The sequence below is a fragment of the Garra rufa genome, chromosome 3 (genome assembly GCF_049309525.1).
Source record: "Garra rufa chromosome 3, GarRuf1.0, whole genome shotgun sequence".
Classification (NCBI taxonomy): domain Eukaryota; kingdom Metazoa; phylum Chordata; class Actinopteri; order Cypriniformes; family Cyprinidae; genus Garra; species Garra rufa.
The window spans coordinates 28489490-28514257 of NC_133363.1; the positions used below are offsets into that span (position 1 = coordinate 28489490).

The following is a 24768-nucleotide window of genomic DNA, read 5'->3' on the forward strand; positions in this document are numbered from 1 at the left end:
CATTTGAAGGCGAAAAATCTGCGTTTGAGACTCGTAGCAGCAGATTCAAGCAGTTGTAGTAATTGGACTTGCGATTATGTTAGAAAACTATCCAAGAAAAGTAATGCATTTGTGATCAGATATTCTACAAGTTTGCAACTCTCATTGTATGGATTCACATATTAATTTGCGGGTGTGTAAAATTTGTCCGTGACTTCACATTTTTGATACGGGTGTGCGAATGCGTTTTGCACCATATTCACTGCAGCAACTGTACAAAAAATGTGAGCGTACGAGTTTCTTCATGTGTGATTCGTAGAATCGGATTTGTGCACCTGCAGTGAAGAATGTGTGAAGGTGTAACTGTTGTGTTGTGTTTGTAGGAGAGGAAAAAAATCTACAAGTTTACAACTCCTAAAAAAATTTTCTCTGTGACTTCAAATTTATTGATACACATGTGTGGGTATGCTCTACAGCTACAAATTCCGCTCGCACATGTGTTCAGTAGTTTTGCACCAAAAATACCTTCATACATGATCCTTCAAAAAACATTTATTATTATTATTTTGAAAACAGCTAAGTATATATTTTTTCGAATAGAAAATTCAGAAGAAAATCATTTATCTCAAATAGAAGTCTTTTATGACATTATAAATGTCTTTATCATTGAAGCATCCTTGCTAAATAAAATTTCTTTACAAAAAAAAAACTGACTCCAAGCTTTTGAATAGTTTAGTGTATGTTACTTTTTATTTCAGATAAATGCTGATATTTGGATCTTTCTATTCATCAAAGAATCCTAAAATAAATGTACTTCACTGTTTTTATTGATAAAAATAATAATAACAATAATAAATGTTTCTTGAACAGCATATACAGTGTGTATATGTGTGATTTTTGAAGGATCATGTGGAGTAATGATGCTGAAAATTCAGCATTGATCACAGAAATAAATAACATTTTTAAAATATATACAAATAGAAAGCAGTTATTTTAAATAGTAAAAATATTTCACAATATTACTGCTTTTTCTGTAATTTAGATCAAATAAATGCAGGCTTGGTGAGCAGAAGAGACTTCTTTAAAAAAACATTAAAAAACTTTTGACTGGTAGTGTAGTTTAGATCTACATCAAGTAATGCCATCTCCCATCATGCTTTGCAGGTTCTTTGTGGTGGAAGATCACATACTACACGCCACACAAGGCCTGGTGACCAGAGCCTTCACAGATGAGCTGTGGAACATGGCCCTGTCCAAAATCATTGCAGTTCTCCGCACACACTCCGTGAGTCCCGCACACACACGCAATCGTCTTGAGCACCGGGGGGGATGCACTAAGGAGTCTCATGCGAGGATTTGACATCCCCCTCTCTTTCTCTCTCTCTGCTGTGCTCTGGCCCGAGTCTCTTTTTTGTGATTGAAAGTTAGCTAGCAGTGGGAGAGAGCAGGCTTGACCCCTTTGTTCGGGCCGCAGGACTCAGGCTGTGAGCTTCAGCCGCAGGGTATTTGCATAATCCCTCGCTGATTTACAACTGACTGGCCCTCCAAACACACTCTCAGCCCCAGCAGTTTAGAATATTCACAGTTAATCTGCTGTTATTGTTGCAATCTGTCCTCATTAGGCCCAACTGACCTCTCCATTAGATCAGATTGAATGGATCGCCACTGAAAGGGCTCACCAGGAAATGCTTCCAATTATCATTCCAAATGCCTTGTTTTGAAAATAAACTTCACTGAAAGACACGACTAAAGCCCTCTTAGCTCCTGAGCTGCCTGCGCTGAAAAAAAATCTGTGTTGGGTTTACTTCGAAACAAGTTTTGTTAAGTAATTCTAGTAAAAAAAAAACAGCAAGGAGCCCATTGAATTAAACATTTTGATGTGGAAATGCAGAAATGTACTGCAGTATCTGTCATATTTACAATTTTGAAAAATTGAAAAAAATTGCAATGAAAGAAAATATGAAAATCTTTATAAAAACTTTTTAAAATCTTAATAGTAATAATTATATAAGGAAAAGTTATGGTGATTCACTGATCAAAATCAGTGGGAAACTTAAGTGTGTAACTCAAAGTCAAATACATACTTTCAAGCTGCAATTATACACTCGCAAAAGCAATTTTCTTGCTTTCTTGAGTTTTTTTTTTTTTAAGCCAATAAAAAATATGACTAATGTGATTATATGAAAATATGATCAAATATGCTACTTTAACAAAAAAAAATCATGTTTGTATTTCATAAGGAATAGTTTAAAATGTGTAATTTTTAGTGCTATCAAACGATTAATCGTGATTAATCACGATTAATCGCATCCAAATAAAAGTTTTTGTTTACACATTGTGTGCATGCTGTGTATATTATTTATTTATATATATATATATATATATATATATATATATATATATATATATAATACACACACATGGATGGATGTATTTAAGAAAATATGTTTATATATTAAGTATATTTATATATAATATCAATTATGTGAATATATATTAATATACATGTAAATATTTTCGTGTGTGTGTATTTACATATACATAATAAATATACACAGTACAAACATATATAATATGTAAGCAAAAACTTTGTAATGCGATTAATCACGATTAATCAAACGATTAATCGTTTGACAGAGCTAGTAATTTTAATAATTAGTTTTTTGTTAATTTAATTTGAATTGTATTAACCATTGTTCTCTTCCTTGTTTATTAGATTTTGCTTAATTATATTATTTAAATAGTCAATAAATATTAATCATAGAAATATTAATAATGAGAATTATAATTAATAACAGTAGATGTATAATTTAAAATAATTCAATTTTTTATATTTTAATTCAAATAATTACATCATAACACAACATTTTAAATGATCTAAAGTAATGAAATTTAAATAGCATCCTATGAAAATATTCTACGGTCTTTAATTTTGTTTGAGGGGGATATATATTCACGGGGGTGTGTTTGTGTTCTCGTCCACATGCTTGTCAATGAAGTACATCATGTCCTGAAGTGTGGAGTGACGGCGTGTGTTGCAGCCTGACCAGTGCTTATTTAACCGTGTGATTTACGCACTCACTCCCTGCGTCTGAGAGGCAGGCCACTGCGCCCTATCTAAATGTTTAACAAGAGAATCACACTAGTGCAAGGGGCTGTAAATCAAACCTGCAGCTCCTGTACAACCACCCTCACGATAAAACCCCACCAACCTGGAAGAGACTCGTCTGGCTCATGGTTAAATGCTCTGGTGATCTCTGCAGACGCTAAAGCTGCTGCCAGCCGTATGGTAATGTTGACAGTGGTTTCTCTCATAGTGTTAGGATAAACTCACATCTGCAGTTGACCGTAAATCATTAACTAGTTAAACACTCATCTGTAATTGATTGGGAACTAGGTTGGCAAAAACTAGGTGTAGTATTATTATTAATTTCCTTTGGGTATGAGCTGTGTAAGCTAGGTGTTACCAAAATTATAATAAGACTATATAAATAAACTATACATATACTAGTGGTGTCAAATCCATTAATCCAGATTAATTGTATTAAATATATATATATATGCACGCACACACACACACACACACACACACACACACACACACACACACACACACACACACACACATAAATATTTCTTAAATATATACATGTATGTGTGTATTTATATATAGACATGAATAGAGAGCACTAGTACATGAATAGTTTTTTTATATTGTCTTTTTATTATAATTTTACTACCCAGTTTCCCAGCTCATAACCAAAGGAACTATAAAAAAATAATACATTTACTATTAATTACATAAATGCAAATTAAGTATTTAAATAAATAATTATTATTAGATTGTGAATATTATCAATATTATATTATCAATAATTATATTATATTATATATATTATGATATATATATATCAATATATATAATATTATATATTTTAGATGATTACTATTTTTAATTATTATATCATTTAAATGATTTTATGTACAACACTATTGCTGTCAAATTGATTAATCGCGATTAATCGCATCCAAAAAACTTTTAATTAGTAAATTAGTTTTAAACTAAAAGTTTGTTTAAATAATGTATGCGTGTGTGCTGTGTATATTTATATGCATTTATAAATACACATTCACACATATATATTTAAGAAATATTTGTTTAGATATATTTGATGTGATTAATCGCGATTAATCGATTTGACAGCACTAGTATATGTATAGTTTTTTATATAATTTTAGTAATACCCATTTTACACAAATCATTACCAAAGAATCAACAATATTTAATTGAATAATTAATTTACTATTAATTACATAAATACAATTATAGAAATATTTAAATAGTTATTATTAGATAAAATAAATAAAAAATAAAATAAATATATATATATATATATATATATTACACAAAATAAATGTAACGTCCATCTTTTTATTTGTGTATTATTATTGTTATTTTAGATTATTACTATTTTGTATTCTTATATAATTTAAATAATTTTTTTATATATTTACATGATATTAATGTAAATAATATTGAGATTTACTATTACTTAATTACTTTTTGTTTAAATAATAGAATTTGACAAAATCGAATTAACCTTTTGCTTATTTTAAACAAGTTTGAACAATTTAAGTAAACAAGAAAGGTAATAATGAATAAAAAATATAGCACAATAATTGCATATTATAGCGAATATAGTGTTTTTCATGGTTTTAATTACAATAAATAGTGTTTCTTAAAAGAGAATAATAACAAAATTTATCAAGACATCTTTAACTTAGAGTCTGTTCTTCTTAAAGAAGTATTTTTAATGATGTAATGAAGTGTGTTTGAGTTTAAACACTTATTGCATCACAGATCCTAAAAGAGATTGGAGCGGTGCCGTACGGTGCCGCAGGCTTTCATAGGGCAGTGGGTGGGCAGGCCTGTGTGCTCAGACATTGACTAATCCTGTCAGTCATCACTCCCCTGCCTGGGTCAAGCACTGCTCTCTCCTATTTAACCTCACGGACAGGCCTCCTCCATCAGCGGCGGGGGAGGGCCGGGCGGCCTTATTTAGATGCTAATGTAACCTAAAGACTCATTAAGACACAAGTGTATTTGATCAATGAGTGACTGGCTGTGAGTTACCCATTTAGAGGGAAATGCTGAACCTAAACTAATCTGGTCCACAGAAATGTGATTCAGTGAATATTGGATTCTCTGTGTGAATCAATGGATAACACAAGGTTTTATAGTATTTGTACGGATTTCAATTGATGTAATTTTCAAATACACTTGATTCTTAATACTGTGTTGTTACCTGAATGATCCACAGCTGCGTTGTTTGGTTTAGTAATAGTTGTTCTTGAGTCCCTTGTTTGTCCTGAACAGTTAAACTGCCTGCTGTTCTTCAGAAAAGTCCTTCAGGTCCCACAAATTCTTCGGTTTTTCAGCAATTTTGTGAACTCTTTTCAACAATGACTGTACGATTTTGAGATCCATCTTTTCACACTGAGGACAACTGAGGGACTCATATGCAACTAGTACAGAAGATTCAAACACTCACTGATGCTCCAGAAGGACGGAAGATGCATTAAGAGCCAGGGGTGAAAACTTTTGAACCGAATGAAGATGTGTACATTTATCATATTTTTTTTATTTTTTATTTAGTACAGCCTTTTAGAACCTACAGAAGATGTTTCCCAGAAGACAAAAAAAGTTAAATTTACCCTGAACTTCAGATTCAAAAATTTTCACCCCCATCTCTTAATGCATCATGTTTATTTCTGAAGCATAAGTGAGTGTTTGAACCTTCTGTAATAGTTGCGTATGAGTCCCTCAGCTGTCCTCAAGGTGAAAAGATGGACCTCATATTTAGTCATTGTTGGAAAGGGTTGAAAAACCAAAGAATTTGTGGGACCAAAAGGATTTTTCTTAAGAACATCAGGCAGTTTAACTGTTCATGGAATGATGAACAACTATCACTAAATATAAAAACAGCTGTGGATCATTCAGGTAACACCACAATATTAAGAATAAAACATATGCAAGCTTCTGAACAGGGTTATTTTTTATAAACTTTTATATTTCTCTTATTTTAGTAAAGTAATATACATTTTGCAGATTCTGCGAAGTGTATGTAAACTTTTGACCTCAGTTGTATATATTTAAATTATATTTTGATCTATTTTTATTTTTGTGTGTTGTGGTAAAATTAACTTTAATCTTACACATTTGTTTGAGAAATTCACTCATAGGTGCTTATGTTCTAGACACATTTGTGAAGAATGCTAATTTGTTGTCTTTCTTATCATTATTATTGTTGTTTTGTTTTTTACCCCACTAGTCGTACTGCAATGATCCTGACCTGGTCCTGGAACTGAAGAACCTGATAGTTATATTTGCAGACACTTTACAGGTATTCTCCAGCTATGTTTTGTTTAAAGCATATCCATGTTGTTTTCCAATGACGTTTGTTCTATTAATATTTATATTAAGCATATCAAGATCTATATGCTGTACATTTTATAGACTTGGGCTATAATTTATGCTGCTTACACACTGTATCTGCTTTGGTTTTGTAGGGTTATGGCTTCCCTGTGAACAGACTTTTTGACCTTTTGTTTGAGGTTAGAGATCAGTACAATGAAACATTGCTCAAGAAATGGGCCCTGGTGTTCAGGTAGGCTCAACAACAACTGCATTGTTGCTGGTGTAAGTGAATTAATGCGAGTAGTTTCTGCATTATACATTGACATATGGGTTTTTCTTCTGCGGACACAGGGATATTTTTGAGCAGGACAACTACAGCCCCATTCCAGTGGAAAATGAAGAAGAGTATAAGGCCGTGGTCAGTCGCTTCCCCTTCCATGATGCAGAGATAGAAAAGGTTGGTCAAACACATTAACTGGTGCTCATATTTTGGAATATTTGTATGTTTTTGAAAGAAGCCTCTTACGTTAAAATTGTGAAAGATTATTGCAATTTAAGCAAACTGTTTTCTATTTAAATATACACTACGAGTCAAAAGTTTTTGGACGGTAAGATTTGTAATATTTTTAAAGAAGTCTCTTTTGCTCACCAAGCCTGCATTTATTTAATCCAAAGTGCAGCAAAAACAGTCAAATTTAGAAATATTTATACTATTTAAAATCAGTGTTGTTTTTGACAACCATCTTAGATTTAGTCTTAGTCTTAGTCTTTTGGACTAAAATGCTTCTTAGTTTTAGTCAAATTTTAGTCACTTCTATATGTGATAGTTTTAGTCCAATTTTAGTCGACGAAAAGTCAAAAAGGTTTTAGTCTAGTTTTAGTCGACGAAAAGTCAAAAAGGTTTTAGTCTAGTTTTAGTCAAAAAAAGGGAAAAAAGTAGTCTTTTAACAAATTAATGTAGGTCAGTAAGTATTTTGCTGTTGGGTAGTGTCACTTGTAAGTTCTGAAAATAGCAGATCTATAGTTCAACACAATGTGAGCTTCCGGATCGACTATTTTCACCAATAATTACAATAATGAAGGAATGTTTTAGAACATAAAAGACAAAAAAGGATGGAATGCTAAAACGGCTTGCCATACTAGTATAGCAAAGAGTATTTAATGCTAAAACGGCTTGCCATAGCGTCAGATACTTTTTAAGTTTTAATTGGCATGCACAATAAGCGGAAATGTCATGCATTTTAAACGTCTGACGGACCACCCACTAACATTTTCGTCTATTCTCGTCTCGTCAACGAAAACTCACACACGTCTCGTCATGTTTTAGTCATCAACGAGTCATTTTTATCTCGTCATCGTCTCGTTATCGTCATGAAAAAAAGTGGCGTCAACGAAATGATTTCGTCATCGTTGACGAAAACAACACTGTTTAAAATAACTGTTTTCTATTTGAATATATTTTAAAATGTAATTTATTTTTGTGATTTCAAAGCTGAATTTTAGCATCATTACTCCAGTCACATGACCCTTCAGAAATCATTATAGTATTCTGATTTGCTGTTCAAAAAACATTAATTATTATTAATGTTACAAAAGCTTTTTATCTTTATCTTTGAATCTTTCTATTCATCAAAGAATCCTGAAAAAATGTACTTAACTGTTTTAAATATTAATAACAATAATAATAATAAATGTTTCTTGAACAGCAAATCAGCATATTAGAATGATTTCTGAAGGATCATGTGACATTGAAGACTGGAGTAATGATGCCAAAATTGTAGCTTTGATCTCAGGAATAAATTACATTTTAAACTATATTCAAGTACAATGCAGTTATTTTAAATAGTAAAAATATTTCACAATATTACTGCTTTTGCCGTATTTTCGATCAAATCAAATGCAGGCTTGGCGAGCATAAGAGACTTTTAAAAAATCTTGCTGTCCAAAATGTTTTGTCCGGTAGTGTATTTTAAAAAGTAATTTATTTCTGCGATGGCAAAGCTGAATTTTAATTCAGTAAATCAGAAATCAGTCTAAAATGCTAATGGATATTCTGAAAAAGCCTTTTTGGCCAAGTTGAAATAATTAGTGCCTTGTATGGTGTCAGAATAGCCTCTGAAAAAAAATATATCAGTGTGATTCACAAGTGAACAATATGATTCACAAAAATTCGGAAAATGGTTTGTGAATGTCTTTTCCTGATGTGAATCACCTTTTATTGTCTTTCTTTCTTTGATTAAACAGCAACAATTTCCAAAGAAGCTGCCCATGTCCCAGTCAGTGCCTCAAATCTACTCTCAAGTGAAGGAGTTTATTTACGCCAGCTTGAAGTTCTCAGAGTCACTCCATCGCAGGTAAGCAGAACCCAAAACACCCATGAAGCACCCATCACCCATCAGCAGACAATCAGCTTTGGATGCAAAATCACTCTTGTTAGCAAAACAACCAAATAGAAGACATCTAGAAACAGAATTTGTCAACGTGTCAGCTTGGCTTGTGAAGCTGTTATCGTGACATGACCTTCTCCGTGGGAAGCCCGCATTTACGGGTCTGAACTGTCTTTAAAACCAGCACCCTCCCCTCCACTCCGGCCATCTCTTCTGCCAATATTTGTTCTCTTTAAGCTCTGTGGCATTCGGCTGGTCGTTGTGAGGGGTCTGTGTTGTGCTTGTCACTGGCACCCCAAATTCTTTCCCAGAGGGTTAGGAGTGCACATAGCTGGAGGATTTTACCTCCCACCATCCCTCCGAGGCAAGATTAGTGGTTGACCAGTGTATCGCTAGTGCTAATATATTCAGCCATTATTTGAAAAATGTTTTCATATTTATAAGCATTTTCAAATTATTTTTAATTTAGTAAATACAATTTAAAATACACATACACTGACGCTCAAAAGTTTGAGATTACTTAGATTTTAATGCTTTATAAAGGACTTTTCTGCTCATCATAGCTGAGTTTATTTGATTACGAATACAGAAAAAAACTGTAATATTGTTAATGCAATTTAAGATTGTTTTCTATATTAATATACTTTAAAATGTAATTTATTTCTTTGATGCAAAGCTGAATTTTCAGTCAAATGATACTTCAGAAATCATTTTAATATGCTGATTTATTATCAGTGTTGGAAACAGTTTTGCTGTTTAATTTTTTTTTGGTACCTGTGAGGTTTTTTCAGGACTCTTTGATAAATAAAATGTTAAAAAGAACAATATTTATTTAAAACAAAACTTTTGTAACAATAAACACCTCGTTTAAAGTTTGAGGTCAATTATTTTTTTTCTTTCTTTTTCTCTTTGGAAGAAATTACTATTTTTATTCACCAAGGATGTGTTAAATTGATAAAAAGTGATAGTAAAGACTTCTTTAAAAGATTTCTGTTTTGAATAAATGCTCTTCTTTTTAAGGTTTTATTCATCAAAGAATCCTGAAAAAGTATCACAGGTTCCAAAAAATATTAAGCAGCACAACTGTTTCTAACATTGATAATAAAAGTAATAAATCAGTATATTAGAATGATTTCTGAAGGATCATGTAACACTGAAGACTGGAGTAATGGCTGATGAAAATTCAGCTTTGCATCACAGAAATAAATAAAATTTTAAAGTATATTAAAATAAAAAACTGTTACTTTGAATTGCTATAATATCATCAAATAAATGGAACTTTGCAAAAAACATTTTATGTTATTTTATGTTACATTGTTATTTTCTATCTTTAAAGTGAGTAGTCATATCATTCAAATGAATCATATTTTTTTCATATTGATACCCATTTTCAAATTATTTTTAATTTAGTAAATAATTAAATGTCAATAAAGTAAAATAAATGTCATTTTAATGCGAAATGTTGTTTTCTATCTTTAAAATAATAATAATCAATATAAATAATAAAATTAAAATCAATTCACCGTTAGTCATATCTTTCAAATAAATCTTAATTTTTTTTCATATTGATACACATTTTCAAATTATATCTAATTTTGTAAATATTATTTAATATAAATTGAAATTTCAATGCAACGTTAAATATCATGTATCAATTTTTTATATTCATTTTCAAATGATTTCTAGTTTGGAAATCAATTTAGAAATAATATATTTACCAAATGTGTAAGTGTTTATTGGAAAATGGGTTATAAATATTATGTGAAAGAAATATATTTCACTGCAGCATGTGTTATTGACTGGTGTGATATATATCGCATATCAGAAAAAATGCATTTCAGCCAACTGTCTTCTCCTTGCCCCTTTTCCACTAAAGCATCCTCGCCCAGGCATTTTCACAGACTACTAGCCAAACTGTTTTTGCTTTGAGCACAAGAAGAGTGTGAGTAGACCCACATGAGGCTGTCAGAGCACTTATGGATTGATCTAACACAGTCTTTTCCCCTCCTGTCCCTGGGCTAATCAATGCAAACGACTGCAGATTTCACACTCCTCTCTAATGGTTTCTTTGTTATTTAAGCAAGCGATAATGAGCGACCTCTGCACCTCTTCATGGAGCGTTTCCCACCTGATCACTCCCTCCTAATCAACACCTCACACTGAGACACACAGTCCCCAACCGTAAAATCAACACCAACCAGCAGTGTCCTGTAAACACTCACACCTTACAAGCGTGCTGGGCAGCAGTAGGGCTAGTCGTGGACCCGGTCAGTACTAATGGGTGCAGACAGCAAGCATACTATGCTTGGCTAAAGAGTTAGTACACCCCAAAAATGGAAATTCTGTCATCATTTACACACCTTTACTCACCAAGTGTTTCTGTCCATACAATGAAAGTAAACCGTGTCGAATGTTGTTTTAACATTCTTTAAAATAAATTATTTTGCATTCTGCAGGAGAAAGATCGTTTTGGGGGCATAATGTACCAAAAATAGAGATGCAAATACATTTTTAATGTTACTTAGTGCCTTAGTTGTTTTCAAAACAGTGTAGCTTTCTGCTAATAAGCTAAGTTTTTGCACTTTTTTGTTCGTGTAAAATGTACTTCTAATTATTAGAATGGCGTTTTAGTGCCACATAAAAATAAATTCTAAAATTACGAGATTAAAATCATTATATTTCGAGAATAATCAAAATTACGAGAATTAACTTGGAAATTCGAGAAAAAAGTCAATGTAAACTAAACTTTTTTTTAATGTAAAATGTACTGCTAAATATTACGACACCGTTTTAGTGCCACATTAAAAATAAAAATAAAATAAAATTGCGAGATTAAAGTTAAAAATATTTTGAGAATAGTTAAATATTTTAAGAATAATGTCAAAATGTAAAGTCGAAATGTTTCGAGAGTAGTCTAAATTCCAAGAATAAAGTAGAAATTTCGAGAATAAAGTAAAAAGTGTTTAGAGAATAAAGTCAAAATTCTGAGAATAAAGTTGAAATTCCAAGAATAGTCAAAAAAAATTTGACAATAAAGTCGAAATTCCGTGAATAAAGTCAAAAATGTTTTGAGAATAAGGTCGAAATGTTTCGAGAATACAGTTTAAATGTTCGAGAATACAGTAGAAATGTTTCAAGAATAAAGTCTAAATTACGAGAATGAAAATTGAAATATCTCAGGAATAATCAGGAATATTTTTTAAATGTTTAAAAAATAAAATTTAAATGTTTCAAGAATGCAGTCGAAATGTTTTGAGAATACAGTACAAATGTTTAGTCTAAATATTTTGAGAATAAAGTCAAAATTACGAGAAAGTCGAAAAGTTTCAAGAATGAATTCAAACTGTTTTGAGAATAAAGTTACAATGTTTTAAAAATAAAGTCTAAATTACGAGAATGAAAGTCGAAATGTTTTGAGAATGAAGTAGAAATATTTTGAGAATAAAGTCAAAATTACGATAATGAAAGACAAAATGTTTCGAGAATACAGGTTAAATGTTTCGAGAATACAATCAAAATATTTGATAATACAGAACAAATCTTTAGTCTAAATATTTTGAGAATAAAGTAAAAATTAAGAGAATAAAGTTGAAATGTTTCAAGAATGAATTCAAACTGTTTTGAGAATAAGTCAATTACTTTTTTTTAACTTTATTTTCAAAACATTTTGACTTTATTCTTATAATATTTTGACTTTATTCTTATAATATTTTGACTTTATTCTCAAAATATTTTGACTTTATTCTTGTAATTTTGACTTCTCAAAAAATTTTCAACTTTATTCTCAAAACATTTTGACTTTATTGTCATATTTCGACTTTATTCTCATAATATATCGACTTTATTCTCAAAATATTTTGACTTTATTCTCGAAATATTTTGACTTTATTCTCAAAACATTTTGACTTTATTCTCATAACATTTCCACTTTATTTTCAAAATATTTTGACTTTATTCTTGTAATTTTGACTTCTCAAAAAAATTTCGACTTTATTCTCAAAATATTTTGACTTTATTCTCAAAACATTTTGATTTTATTGTCATATTTCGACTTTATTCTCATAATATATCGACTTTATTCTCAAAATATTTTGACTTTATTCTCGAAATATTTTGACTTTATTCTCAAAACATTTTGACTTTATTCTCAAAACATTTTGACTTTATTCTCATAACATTTCCACTTTATTTTCAAAATATTTTGACTTTATTCTTGTAATTTTGACTTCTCAAAAAAAATTCGACTTTATTCTCAAAATATTTTGACTTTATTCTCAAAACATTTTGATTTTATTGTCATATTTCGACTTTATTCTCATAATATATCGACTTTATTCTCAAAATATTTTGACTTTATTCTCAAAATATTTTGACTTTATTCTCAAAATATTTTGACTTTATTTTCTTAAAACATTTTGACTTTGTTCTCAAAACATTTTGACCTTATTCTCAAAACATTTTGACTTTATTCTCAAAACATTTTGACTTTATTGTCATATTTCGACTTTATTCTCATAATATATCGACTTTATTCTCAAAATATTTTGACTTTGTTCTCAAAACATTTTGACTTTATTCTCAAAATATTTTGACTTTATTCTCAAAACATTTTGACTTTGTTCTCAAAACATTTTGACTTTATTCTCAAAACATTTTGACTTTATTCTCAAAACATTTTGACTTTATTGTCATATTTCGACTTTATTCTCATAATATATCGACTTTATTCTCAAAATATTTTGACTTTGTTCTCAAAACATTTTGACTTTATTCTCAAAATATTTTGACTTTATTCTCAAAACATTTTGACTTTGTTCTCAAAACATTTTGACTTTATTCTCAAAACATTTTGACTTTATTGTAATATTTCGACTTTATTCTCATAATATATCGACTTTATTCTCAAAATATTTTGACTTTGTTCTCAAAACATTTTGACTTTATTCTCAAAATATTTTGACTTTATTCTCAAAACATTTTGACTTTGTTCTCAAAACATTTTGACTTTATTCTCAAACCATTTTGACTTTATTGTCATATTTCGACTTTATTCTCATAATATATCGACTTTATTCTCAAAATATTTTGACTTTGTTCTCAAAACATTTTGACTTTGTTCTCAAAACATTTTGACTTTATTCTCAAACCATTTTGACTTTGTTCTCAAAACATTTTGACTTTATTCTCAAAACATTTTGACTTTATTGTCATATTTCGACTTTATTCTCATAATAAATCGACTTTATTCTCAAAATATTTTGACTTTATTCTCAAAACATTTTGACTTTATTCTCAAAACATTTTGACTTTATTGTCATATTTTGACTTTATTCTCATAATAAATCGACTTTATTCTCAAAATATTTTGACTTTATTCTTATATTTTGATTTTATTCTCATAATATATTGACATAATATTCTCAAACTTTAAATTTTATTCTCGTTTTAATCCTTTAATCTAGTAATCTTAGATTTTTTTTTACGTGGCAATAAAACGGCATCATTAAATATAGTATGAGACTTAAATAAGAAAGTAAGTCTTTGTTCAAAGATTAACCCCATTTCTTGGTTTATTTATTTTCCAGCTCAACCGAGATTGACGACATGCTCCGTAAATCCACCAACCTGCTGCTGACGAGGACGTTGAGCAGCTGCTTACAGAATCTCATTAAAAAGCCCCACATAGGATTAACTGAGGTAACGTTAATGTGACCAGTCGCCTCATTCTGTCTACAAAGCTTATTTAAAAAATAACGTACACCTTCCTTCCTGTTATGTTTTTCAGCTAGTTCAAATTATCATCAACACCACCCATTTAGAGCACGCGTGTAAATACCTGGAGGATTTTATCACGAACATCACCAATGTTTCCCCGGAAACGGTTCATACCACAAGACTCTACGGGCTTTCCACCTTCAAGGTAAAAGTCATTCACAGACATGTTCTTTAATTACACATTTCACTCAGTTGTATAACCGCCGCAGGCACACTATGATCAGAGATCAGCCGTCTGGAGTGGTTCCCTCAAAGCAAAGCTGTCATCGACAGCATAGGACAGGAGCCGCCTCGGGCTTCACGAACTCCATCCAGAGCTTGTTTTGATGCCACTGTGGTAATCTAAACGGAGGTTTTTATTGGATAACCTTTTTTTTTGAGTCAATAAACATGCAGCAGCGTGTTAACATTGCTCAAGTTTGATTACAATGCATTGCATAAGTATTCACCCCTCCACATTTTGTTGTTTTACAGTGTGAAGTGGCATTTGAAAAGGTTCTTTAACCATTAAGGATCCAATACATGTTTACCATTTGACATGCATGGAAAATATTTTGAAATGTTGCATGAAAAGTTAGCATAGATCCCAGATGTGACCTCTTTTTGACTCATTAAACACGAACAAGTTCTCAAGTTTTATTACAGTGCATTGCATAAGTATGAATCCTTGCCCTTTTTCGTATTTTGTTGTTTTGCAACTTGGAATTGCATTTGGTAGATAATTATTACCATTTGATAATTATTATTTGATTGTTGCATGATGATTTAATGGTTGCAAAATGTATTGATTTACATTTGATAGGAAATTTTTACCATTAAAATACAAAAAATGCTTGCCATTTGATATGCAAGTTAATATGTTTGATTTTAGTGCTAAAAGTAAAACATAACAGATATTGGTTGCAAAATTTGTTTCAGTACTGTTTAAACATCCCAGTTTTCAGTTGGCAGTTGGTCGTACCAGTGTTTGTTTTCCAAATATTGTTTTCCAATTTGTTATTCCAATTCCAATTTCCAGTTAGAAGTTAACCAAAAAAGCAGACGTTCATATATATATAATATATTTTTTATATATATATATATATATTATATTACTATTCAATACATTTTAACAATTAAAACATCCCAAAAAAATTTAGCAGTAGGTTGTAGTAGTGTTTGTACATTTCTAGAGGTATGTTATTTTATTTTTGTTGCACAATTTTTTTTTAATTGCAAAATTTATTGTTTCAATACTATTTAAATACATCCCAAAAATCATTTAGCAGTTGTTCATAACAATGTTCGTACACTTCTGGAGGAATTTATTTTATTTATTTATTTATTTTTGCCAAATGTATTGTTTCAGTACTATTTAAAAACATCCCAAAAATCATTTAGCAGTTGGTTGGACCAGTGTTTGTACATTTCAGGAGAATCTTTTTTTTTTAATAAAAATGTTTTATTAAATTTTTATTTTATTTTACTTTTTTGTATTATTTATTGTTTCAATATAATTTAGAAACTTCCCAAAATCATTTAGCAGTTGGTTGTACAAATGTTTGTACACTTCTGGATGAATTTAATTTTATGTTTGTAACATTTATTATTTCAATACTATTTAAAAACATCCAAAAATCATTTAGCATTTTGTTGTACAAGTGTTTGTACATTTTAGGTTTTATTTTATTTTGTTTTTTTTATTATTATTATTTATTTATTTTTTTTTTTGTTCCAAAATGTACCAATGTTCTTACACTTCTGCAGGAATTTTCCAAATTTAGTTGTTTTACAACTTGAAATTACATTTGGATTTATGTACGTATGTATTTATTTATTAAATACTCTGAATGCATGATTTCTTATTTTTAGGATGCCAGACATGCAGCTGAAGGAGAAATATACACCAAACTCAACCAGAAGATTGATGAATTCATTCAGCTGGCTGATTACGAATGGGGCATGTCAGAGTCAGACGGCAGGGCCAGCGGCTACCTCATGGACCTCATTAACTTCCTGCGTAGCACCTTCCAGGTCTTCACACACCTTCCGGTAAGTTCCACACTGTCCTATTCATACACTGTTTACTGTCTCGCCATGATTTTGTGATCATTCTTCACCTGCGGGTTCATGTAATGTGTGTTATTGCATGTGTGGCGTCAATCAGTGTTGCATTTATAGGTGTTTAGATGGTCAGAAGTTCTAGGAGCCAACACGTTTTCCTAGCTTACGCCTATCTTTTGACCTTCACTGTTTGTTGTTAGTGGTAAATCAACACGTAAGTGGACAGAAATGTCGTGTTTGGTGTTATAGGTGTCATAAAACATAAACATAAGACGTCCGTTCCTAAAACCAGTCAAATCTCATCAAAATGTCTATTCCTGCACATAATCAACACAGATAACTCCCAAGCCATTCATTCACTGAAAACAATACAGCTTGCTTGCATTTCTCTTTAGCCGCCCTGTCCTCTTAAACAAATTACTTTAACCTCCAGTTTAAGTTGGTTATGCTTTGGTTTCTCAACAATGTAACATCTTTCCTGTAAGTGAATGTATCCTTTGATTTATTTTCTGCCGGGCATGCTTGGTTTTTCTGATTTTCCTTTGTCTGTCCATTTATTATCGCTATACTTTCTTTCCCTGTCCGTGTTTTATTTTCTTGGGTTTCCGCTCAGAATAACAACAATGATCATGCTGCAATGTCGGTAAGTAAAACCTCTTCAAACCCTAGAGGAGGAAGAGAAAAATTACGATCATTTAAAAGCAATCAAAGATATTAAATTTGCATGTTCATGTCAGCTCTGTGGACTTGCTGCCAGCCTTGTTTTGCTTCCCTTTTCACGTGTAATGCAGAATGTAAACCAGATCGATTGGCATGCTGCCCCTGATTTGCTGCCCACGATTGTCTGACGCTGAAACCAGTATCTGCAGAACACACGTGCCATTCTTACTTGAGATTCACTAGCAGTAGTCACAACATTTAAAGAGACAGTTCACCCAAAAATGAAAATTCTGTCACCTCATGTTGTTCCAAACCTGTTGTTCGGAACTCAAAAGCAATTATTTTGATGAACATTCTTGCCCATGAAATAAATGTTAACTCAGTGCACTCAAAAAAAGAATTTGATGTTTATCTGCTTACCCCCAGGGCATCCAAGATGTAGTTTCTTCAGTAGAACACAAACAAAGACTTTTAAATCAAACCGTTGCAGTCTGTCAGTTGTATAATGGCAGTCAATGGTTACCAAATCTTTAAGAGTAAAAAAAACATACACAGACAAAACCAAATTAAACCCTGCAGCTCGTGACCATACATTGAGGTCTTAACACATGAAACAATTGGCCTGTGAAAAAAAACTGAACAGTATTTATATAATTTTGTATCGCCACAATGTATCGCCAGAAGCCGCAAGGTTTAATTTGGTTTTGTCTGTGTATGTTTTATTGACTCTCAAAGCCGTGGAGCCCATTAACTGCCATTATATGACTGACAGACTGCAACGGTTTGAGTTAAAAATCTTCGTTTGTGTTCTACTGAAGAAACAAAGTCATCTACATCTTGGATGCCCTGGGGGTAAGCAGATAAACATCAAATTTTCATTTTTGAGCGAACTATCCCTTTAATGGGGTTCAAAACCTCAATGACTTTTATCATTTTTAGATGATTTTTGGGTAATCTGTCTCTTAAAGATGGTAGTCTCAATATTAGTGTCTCTCAATTCAGAATGCTGCTTTATTAATGCTACATATTGACACATTCTAACCTACCACCCTATCAGGACAGCTATATGTCATTATATACTCAGATGTTATATAATCTGTATTTTAGTGCAGCTAACTCACTTCACATCAATTCATTTAATATAAACTGACTTAGTATAAACATAGGCTATTAAAAATTGTATTTCTGGTTGAAAAAAAATGTGAGCACAAAAAAGCTAATGACACCTGCACGTTTTTGTAACACAATGGGATGAGACAAATGGCAAGCCATTTTGTAATTCACTATTTCCGGTTCCGTTTATATTTTTGGTGTTACGATGGGTCCTGAATACAATCAAATCTCATTGGTCCAATAGTCTGCTTCACATCAGTGTTATTTCAGTATTATGGAGATGCTATTATAGTTGTTATTAATATTTGATTTAGTTTTTATAGTTTTATTTTCAGTTTCCATTTTAATTTAAAAGTTAAATAAAAGTTTTAATAATTTGGTGTTTTTGCCATTTTTATTAACTTAAGTTTTTCTTTTTTTCTTTTTGTCTATATGTGACCCTGGACCACAAAACCAACCTTAAGTAGCACGGGTATATTTGTAGAAATTGCCAACAAACATTGTATGGATCAAAATTATCGATTTTTCTTTTTTTTTTTTTTTGCCAAAAATCATTAGGATATAAAGTAAAGATCATGTTCCATGAAGAATTTTGTAAATTTCCTACCATTAATATATCAAAACTGTTTTATTAGTAATATGCATTGCTTAAAGTTGCATTGACAACTTTAAAGTTTTAGATTTTTTTCCACCCTCAGATTCCACATTTTTTAATAATTGTCTACGAATATTGTGTAATTTTTCTTAAATTGTATTTTAGTTTTAGTTCTACTTCAAATTAAACTTATTGAAACTGAGAAATGTTGCTTTGGAAGCTAGATGGGGAAATTGTTTCTTTTTATTTTTTTAATTTGAGTTAACATTTTATTTTAAGTTAACATATTTGTGGTTTAAGTTGAATTTTTCTTATTAAATATAATAACCTGTGCCTCTTGCCTGGTTAGACACAATGTTACCCTCTATTTGTGGTGCAACATTTTAGAGGTCAACCGATATGTGTTTTTCAGCACCGATACCAATTATTACATATCACGTAGATCGATAACCGATATTTCGAACCGATATACATGTTTGCTGTAAAAATTCAAATTAATGTCACAATGAAGAATAACAATAGCTCTGACATTTTTTTTTAAATGCTTTTAAATTATTTTATCAAGCAAATCAGTTTTGAAAATAACCGATAACCATAAAAATGCTTAATATCGGTGCTGATAATCGGTCAACCCCTGCAACATTTACACTTTTTGTTCAAAATAGTTACATAGTCAAACCAAACATTATTCAGACACCAGATATCATTTTTGATATATTTTTTTGCTAGTGGGTACATTAGGGACCAAAAATGATTCAGACACTTTGACCTGACCATGTTTTGCTTAAGTGTTTTTTCTTTAATTGCTAATGCGACCTTTTCACACCACAGACTGAACAAAATTAAGCATTGCTTGGCAATTGGTCAACAGAGTATTGATAGTTGTGTAAATATTGTCATACTAACAGTTGTCTGAATTTTTGGTTGATTGTAATCAAGCAATAGTTAAAAAAAAAATGCATACGATCGGCCAATCAACTATTGGTGCCGATTAATCGGCAAAACCGATACATCGTCGGCCTCTGATATAAGCATCTTTTTAAGGGTGAAATAGATTTTATTTTATTTTATTTTTGAAAGAGCATCTCAAAGGTTTTATATATGTGACTTTTTTTAGGGCCCTGCTTTTATAGTCCCAATTTTCAAAATGTTTTTACATCTCTAGAAATGAAGAAGAATGTCAATGCTTTCTGAATATAATTGGCTTTTTGTTTTTTTAATTATGCATATGCTTGTTACACAGGATTGGTTGTGGTGCTTGAGTGTTTTATGTTGCTTACACATAAAATAATACAAGTGAAATATTTAGCCTTGTTTATAGCAAACTGTAATGTATCTAATGGATGTCAACACTGATAATGACAGGGGTGTTTTTTGTGAAGAGCTTTGTTTGCATTTTTTTGCTTTGGATAGAATAACCAAAAGAAATTGTTTATTCCCTTCTTTGCTAGTTGTCAGCATGTACTGGTGGAGCAGCTGCATGAGTTTTACGTGTGTTTGAGTGTGTTTGGTGTATGGTATTGCTGGGTTTGACTGGTCTTTCACCTTTTTCCTCTTTACAACCCTGCTCATTTTGAGCGTGTCAGCTTGCATGAGTGTCTGCTGTAGATATGAGACTAGATGTTACTGTGTGTCTGTGTCTGAATTGAAATCCATCAGATGGGGGATTTTCAAGAGTTGGAAGACCTTTGTCATCTCCATGTTGCATCATTACTTCAATTGATTTAGTTTTGAGGTGCTGTTTAAGGGTGTTTTTTTATAATTTACGGTTATATATTTGGAAATGACTCAACATACACTTCAAAAGGTATCTCTGTGCTTTTACTTTCATACATTCACCCAGAAGTAGTTCACCTTTTCTGTTATTATTTACTCACTCTCATGTCTCAAACCCATATGTTTTTTTTGCCCTAGGTGGAACATAAAAGAGGAATTTTTAAATAATAACCAGAATAAAATAAAGTGTATGACTCAATTTATTCTCGTAATTTCGACTTTATTCTACAAATATTTCAGCTTTACTTTTGTAATATTTCAACTTTTTTCTCATTTAACGTGGCACTAAAACGGCATTGTAATTTCAACTTTATTCTACAAATATTTCCACTTTTTTCTTTTTCAAAATATTTTCTCATAATATATAGACTTTATTCTCATAATATTTAGACTTTATTCTCATAAATTCTAGTAATTTTGACTTTATTCTCAAAATATTTTGACTTTATTCTCAAAATATTTCCACTTTATTCTCAAAATATTTCCACTTTATTCTCGTAATATTACAAATTATTCTCATAATATTACGACTTTATTCTTGTAATTGTGACTTTATTCTCAAAATATTTTGACTTTATTCTCAAAATATTTCCACTTTATTCTCAAAATATTTCCACTTTATTCTCGTAATATTACAAATTATTCTCATAATATTACGACTTTATTCTTGTAATTTTGACTTTATTCTCAAAATATTTCCACTTTATTCTCATAATATTTAGACATTATTCTCAAAATATTTTGACTTTATTTTGGAAATATTTAGACTTTATTCCCATAATTTCGACTTTATTCTTGTAATATTACGGCTTTATTCTCGTAAATTCAAGTAATTTTAACTTTATTCTCAAAATATTTTTACTTTATTCTCATAATATTTAGACTATTCTGTTAATTTCAACTTTATTCTCGTAATATTTCGACTTTATTCTCATAATATTTCTACTTTATTCTCATAAATTTGAGTAATTCCGACTTTATTCTCAAAATATTTAGACTTTATTCTCATAAATTTGAGTAATTCCGACTTTATTCTCATAATATTTCGACTTTATTCTCATAAATTTGAGTAATTCCGACTTTATTCTCATAATATTTTGACTTTATTCTCATAAATTTGAGTAATTTCGACTTTATTCTCATAATATTTCGACTTTATTCTCATAAATTTGAGTAATTCCGACTTTATTCTCATAATATTTCGACTTTATTCTCATAAATTTGAGTAATTCCGACTTTATTCTCAAAATATTTAGACTTTATTCTCATAAATTTGAGTAATTCCGACTTTATTCTCAAAATATTTAGACTATTCTGTTAATTTCGACTTTATTCTCGTAATATTCCGACTTTAGTCTCAAAATATTTAGACTTTATTCTCATAAATTTGAGTAATTCCGACTTTATTCTCATAATATTTAGACTATTCTGTTAATTTCGACTTTATTCTCGTAATATTCCGACTTTATTCTCATAATATTTCGACTTTATTCTCGTAAATTTGAGTAATTCCGACTTTATTCTCATAATATTTTGACTTTATTCTCATAAATTTGAGTAATTTCGACTTTAGTCTCATAATATTTCGACTTTATTCTCATAAATTTGAGTAATTCCGACTTTATTCTCAAAATATTTTTACTTTATTCTCATAATATTTAGACTATTCTGTTAATTTCGACTTTATTCTCGTAATATTTCGACTTTATTCTCATAATATTTCGACTTTATTCTCATAAATTTGAGTAATTCCGACTTTATTCTCAAAATATTTTTACTTTATTCTCATAATATTTAGACTATTCTGTTAATTTCGACTTTATTCTCATAATATTTCGACTTTATTCTCATAATATTTCTACTTTATTCTCATAAATTTGAGTAATTCCGACTTTATTCTCAAAATATTTAGACTTTATTCTCATAAATTTGAGTAATTCCGACTTTATTCTCATAATATTTCGACTTTATTCTCATAAATTTGAGTAATTCCGACTTTATTCTCATAATATTTTGACTTTATTCTCATAAATTTGAGTAATTTCGACTTTATTCTCATAATATTTCGACTTTATTCTCATAAATTTGAGTAATTCCGACTTTATTCTCATAATATTTCGACTTTATTCTCATAAATTTGAGTAATTCCGACTTTATTCTCAAAATATTTAGACTTTATTCTCATAAATTTGAGTAATTCCGACTTTATTCTCAAAATATTTAGACTATTCTGTTAATTTCGACTTTATTCTCGTAATATTCCGACTTTAGTCTCAAAATATTTAGACTTTATTCTCATAAATTTGAGTAATTCCGACTTTATTCTCATAATATTTAGACTATTCTGTTAATTTCGACTTTATTCTCGTAATATTCCGACTTTATTCTCATAATATTTCGACTTTATTCTCGTAAATTTGAGTAATTCCGACTTTATTCTCATAATATTTTGACTTTATTCTCATAAATTTGAGTAATTTCGACTTTAGTCTCATAATATTTCGACTTTATTCTCATAAATTTGAGTAATTCCGACTTTATTCTCAAAATATTTTTACTTTATTCTCATAATATTTAGACTATTCTGTTAATTTCGACTTTATTCTCGTAATATTTCGACTTTATTCTCATAATATTTCGACTTTATTCTCATAAATTTGAGTAATTCCGACTTTATTCTCAAAATATTTTTACTTTATTCTCATAATATTTAGACTATTCTGTTAATTTCGACTTTATTCTCATAATATTTCGACTTTATTCTCATAATATTCCGACTTTATTCTCATAATATTTTGACTTTATTCTCATAATATTTCGACTTTATTCTCATGAATTTGAGTAATTCCGACTTTATTTTCATAATATTTTGACTTTATTCTCATAAATTTTAGTAATTCCGACTTTATTCTCATAATATTTCGACTTTATTCTCATAAATTTGAGTAATTCCGACTTTATTCTCAAAATATTTTGACTTTATTCTCATAAAATTGAGTAATTCCGACTTTAGTCTCATAATATTTCGACTTTGTTCTCATAAATTTGAGTAATTCCGACTTTAGTCTCATAATATTTCGACTTTGTTCTCATAAATTTGAGTAATTCCGACTTTATTCTCAAAATATTTCGACTTTATTCTCATAAATTTGAGTAATTCCGACTTTATTCTCATAATATTTTGACTTTATTCTCATAAATTTGAGTAATTTCGACTTTAGTCTCATAATATTTCGACTTTATTCTCATAAATTTGAGTAATTCCGACTTTATTCTCAAAATATTTTTACTTTATTCTCATAATATTTAGACTATTCTGTTAATTTCGACTTTATTCTCGTAATATTTCGACTTTATTCTCATAATATTTAGACTTTATTCTCATAAATTTGAGTAATTCCGACTTTATTCTCATAATATTTCGACTTTATTCTCATAAATTTGAGTAATTTCGACTTTATTCTCATAATATTTCGACTTTATTGTCATAAAATTGAGTAATTCCGACTTTATTATCATAATATTTCGACTTTATTCTCATAAATTTGAGTAATTCCGACTTTATTCTCAAAATATTTTTACTTTATTCTCATAATATTTAGACTATTCTGTTAATTTCGACTTTATTCTCGTAATATTTCGACTTTATTCTCATAATATTTCGACTTTATTCTCATAAATTTGAGTAATTCCGACTTTATTCTCAAAATATTTAGACTTTATTCTCGTAATATTTAGACTTTATTATCATAATATTTAGACTTTATTCTGATAATATTTAAACTTAATTCTCGTAATTTCAACTTTATTCTCAAAATATTACGACTTTAATCTTTTAATCTGAGATTTTTACAATCTTTTAATTTTTCAACGTTGCTCAAAAATGCCGTTGTTATCTTATGAAATATTGCGAGAATACATTACATACATAATACATAGTAGAAATTACAAAAATAAAGTCATATCACGAGAATAAAGTTGAAATTACGAGAATTAAAGTCAAAATATTTTGAGAATAAAGT

The 24768-nt window shown here is 29.9% G+C and overlaps 1 protein-coding gene across 1 annotated transcript in view; it reads left to right on the top strand.

Annotated features, from left to right (window-relative positions):
* The window catches only part of LOC141331535 (uncharacterized), a 55044-nt gene that overhangs the window by 6838 nt on the left and 23438 nt on the right, over positions 1-24768 (top strand). The window contains exons 2-10 of the mRNA XM_073836590.1: positions 1144-1264; positions 6312-6383; positions 6550-6647; positions 6749-6854; positions 8642-8751; positions 14370-14481; positions 14570-14704; positions 16411-16590; positions 17216-17245. Coding sequence (XP_073692691.1) covers positions 1144-1264; positions 6312-6383; positions 6550-6647; positions 6749-6854; positions 8642-8751; positions 14370-14481; positions 14570-14704; positions 16411-16590; positions 17216-17245 — 964 coding nt within the window. The remainder of the gene's footprint in view (positions 1-1143; positions 1265-6311; positions 6384-6549; positions 6648-6748; positions 6855-8641; positions 8752-14369; positions 14482-14569; positions 14705-16410; positions 16591-17215; positions 17246-24768) is intronic.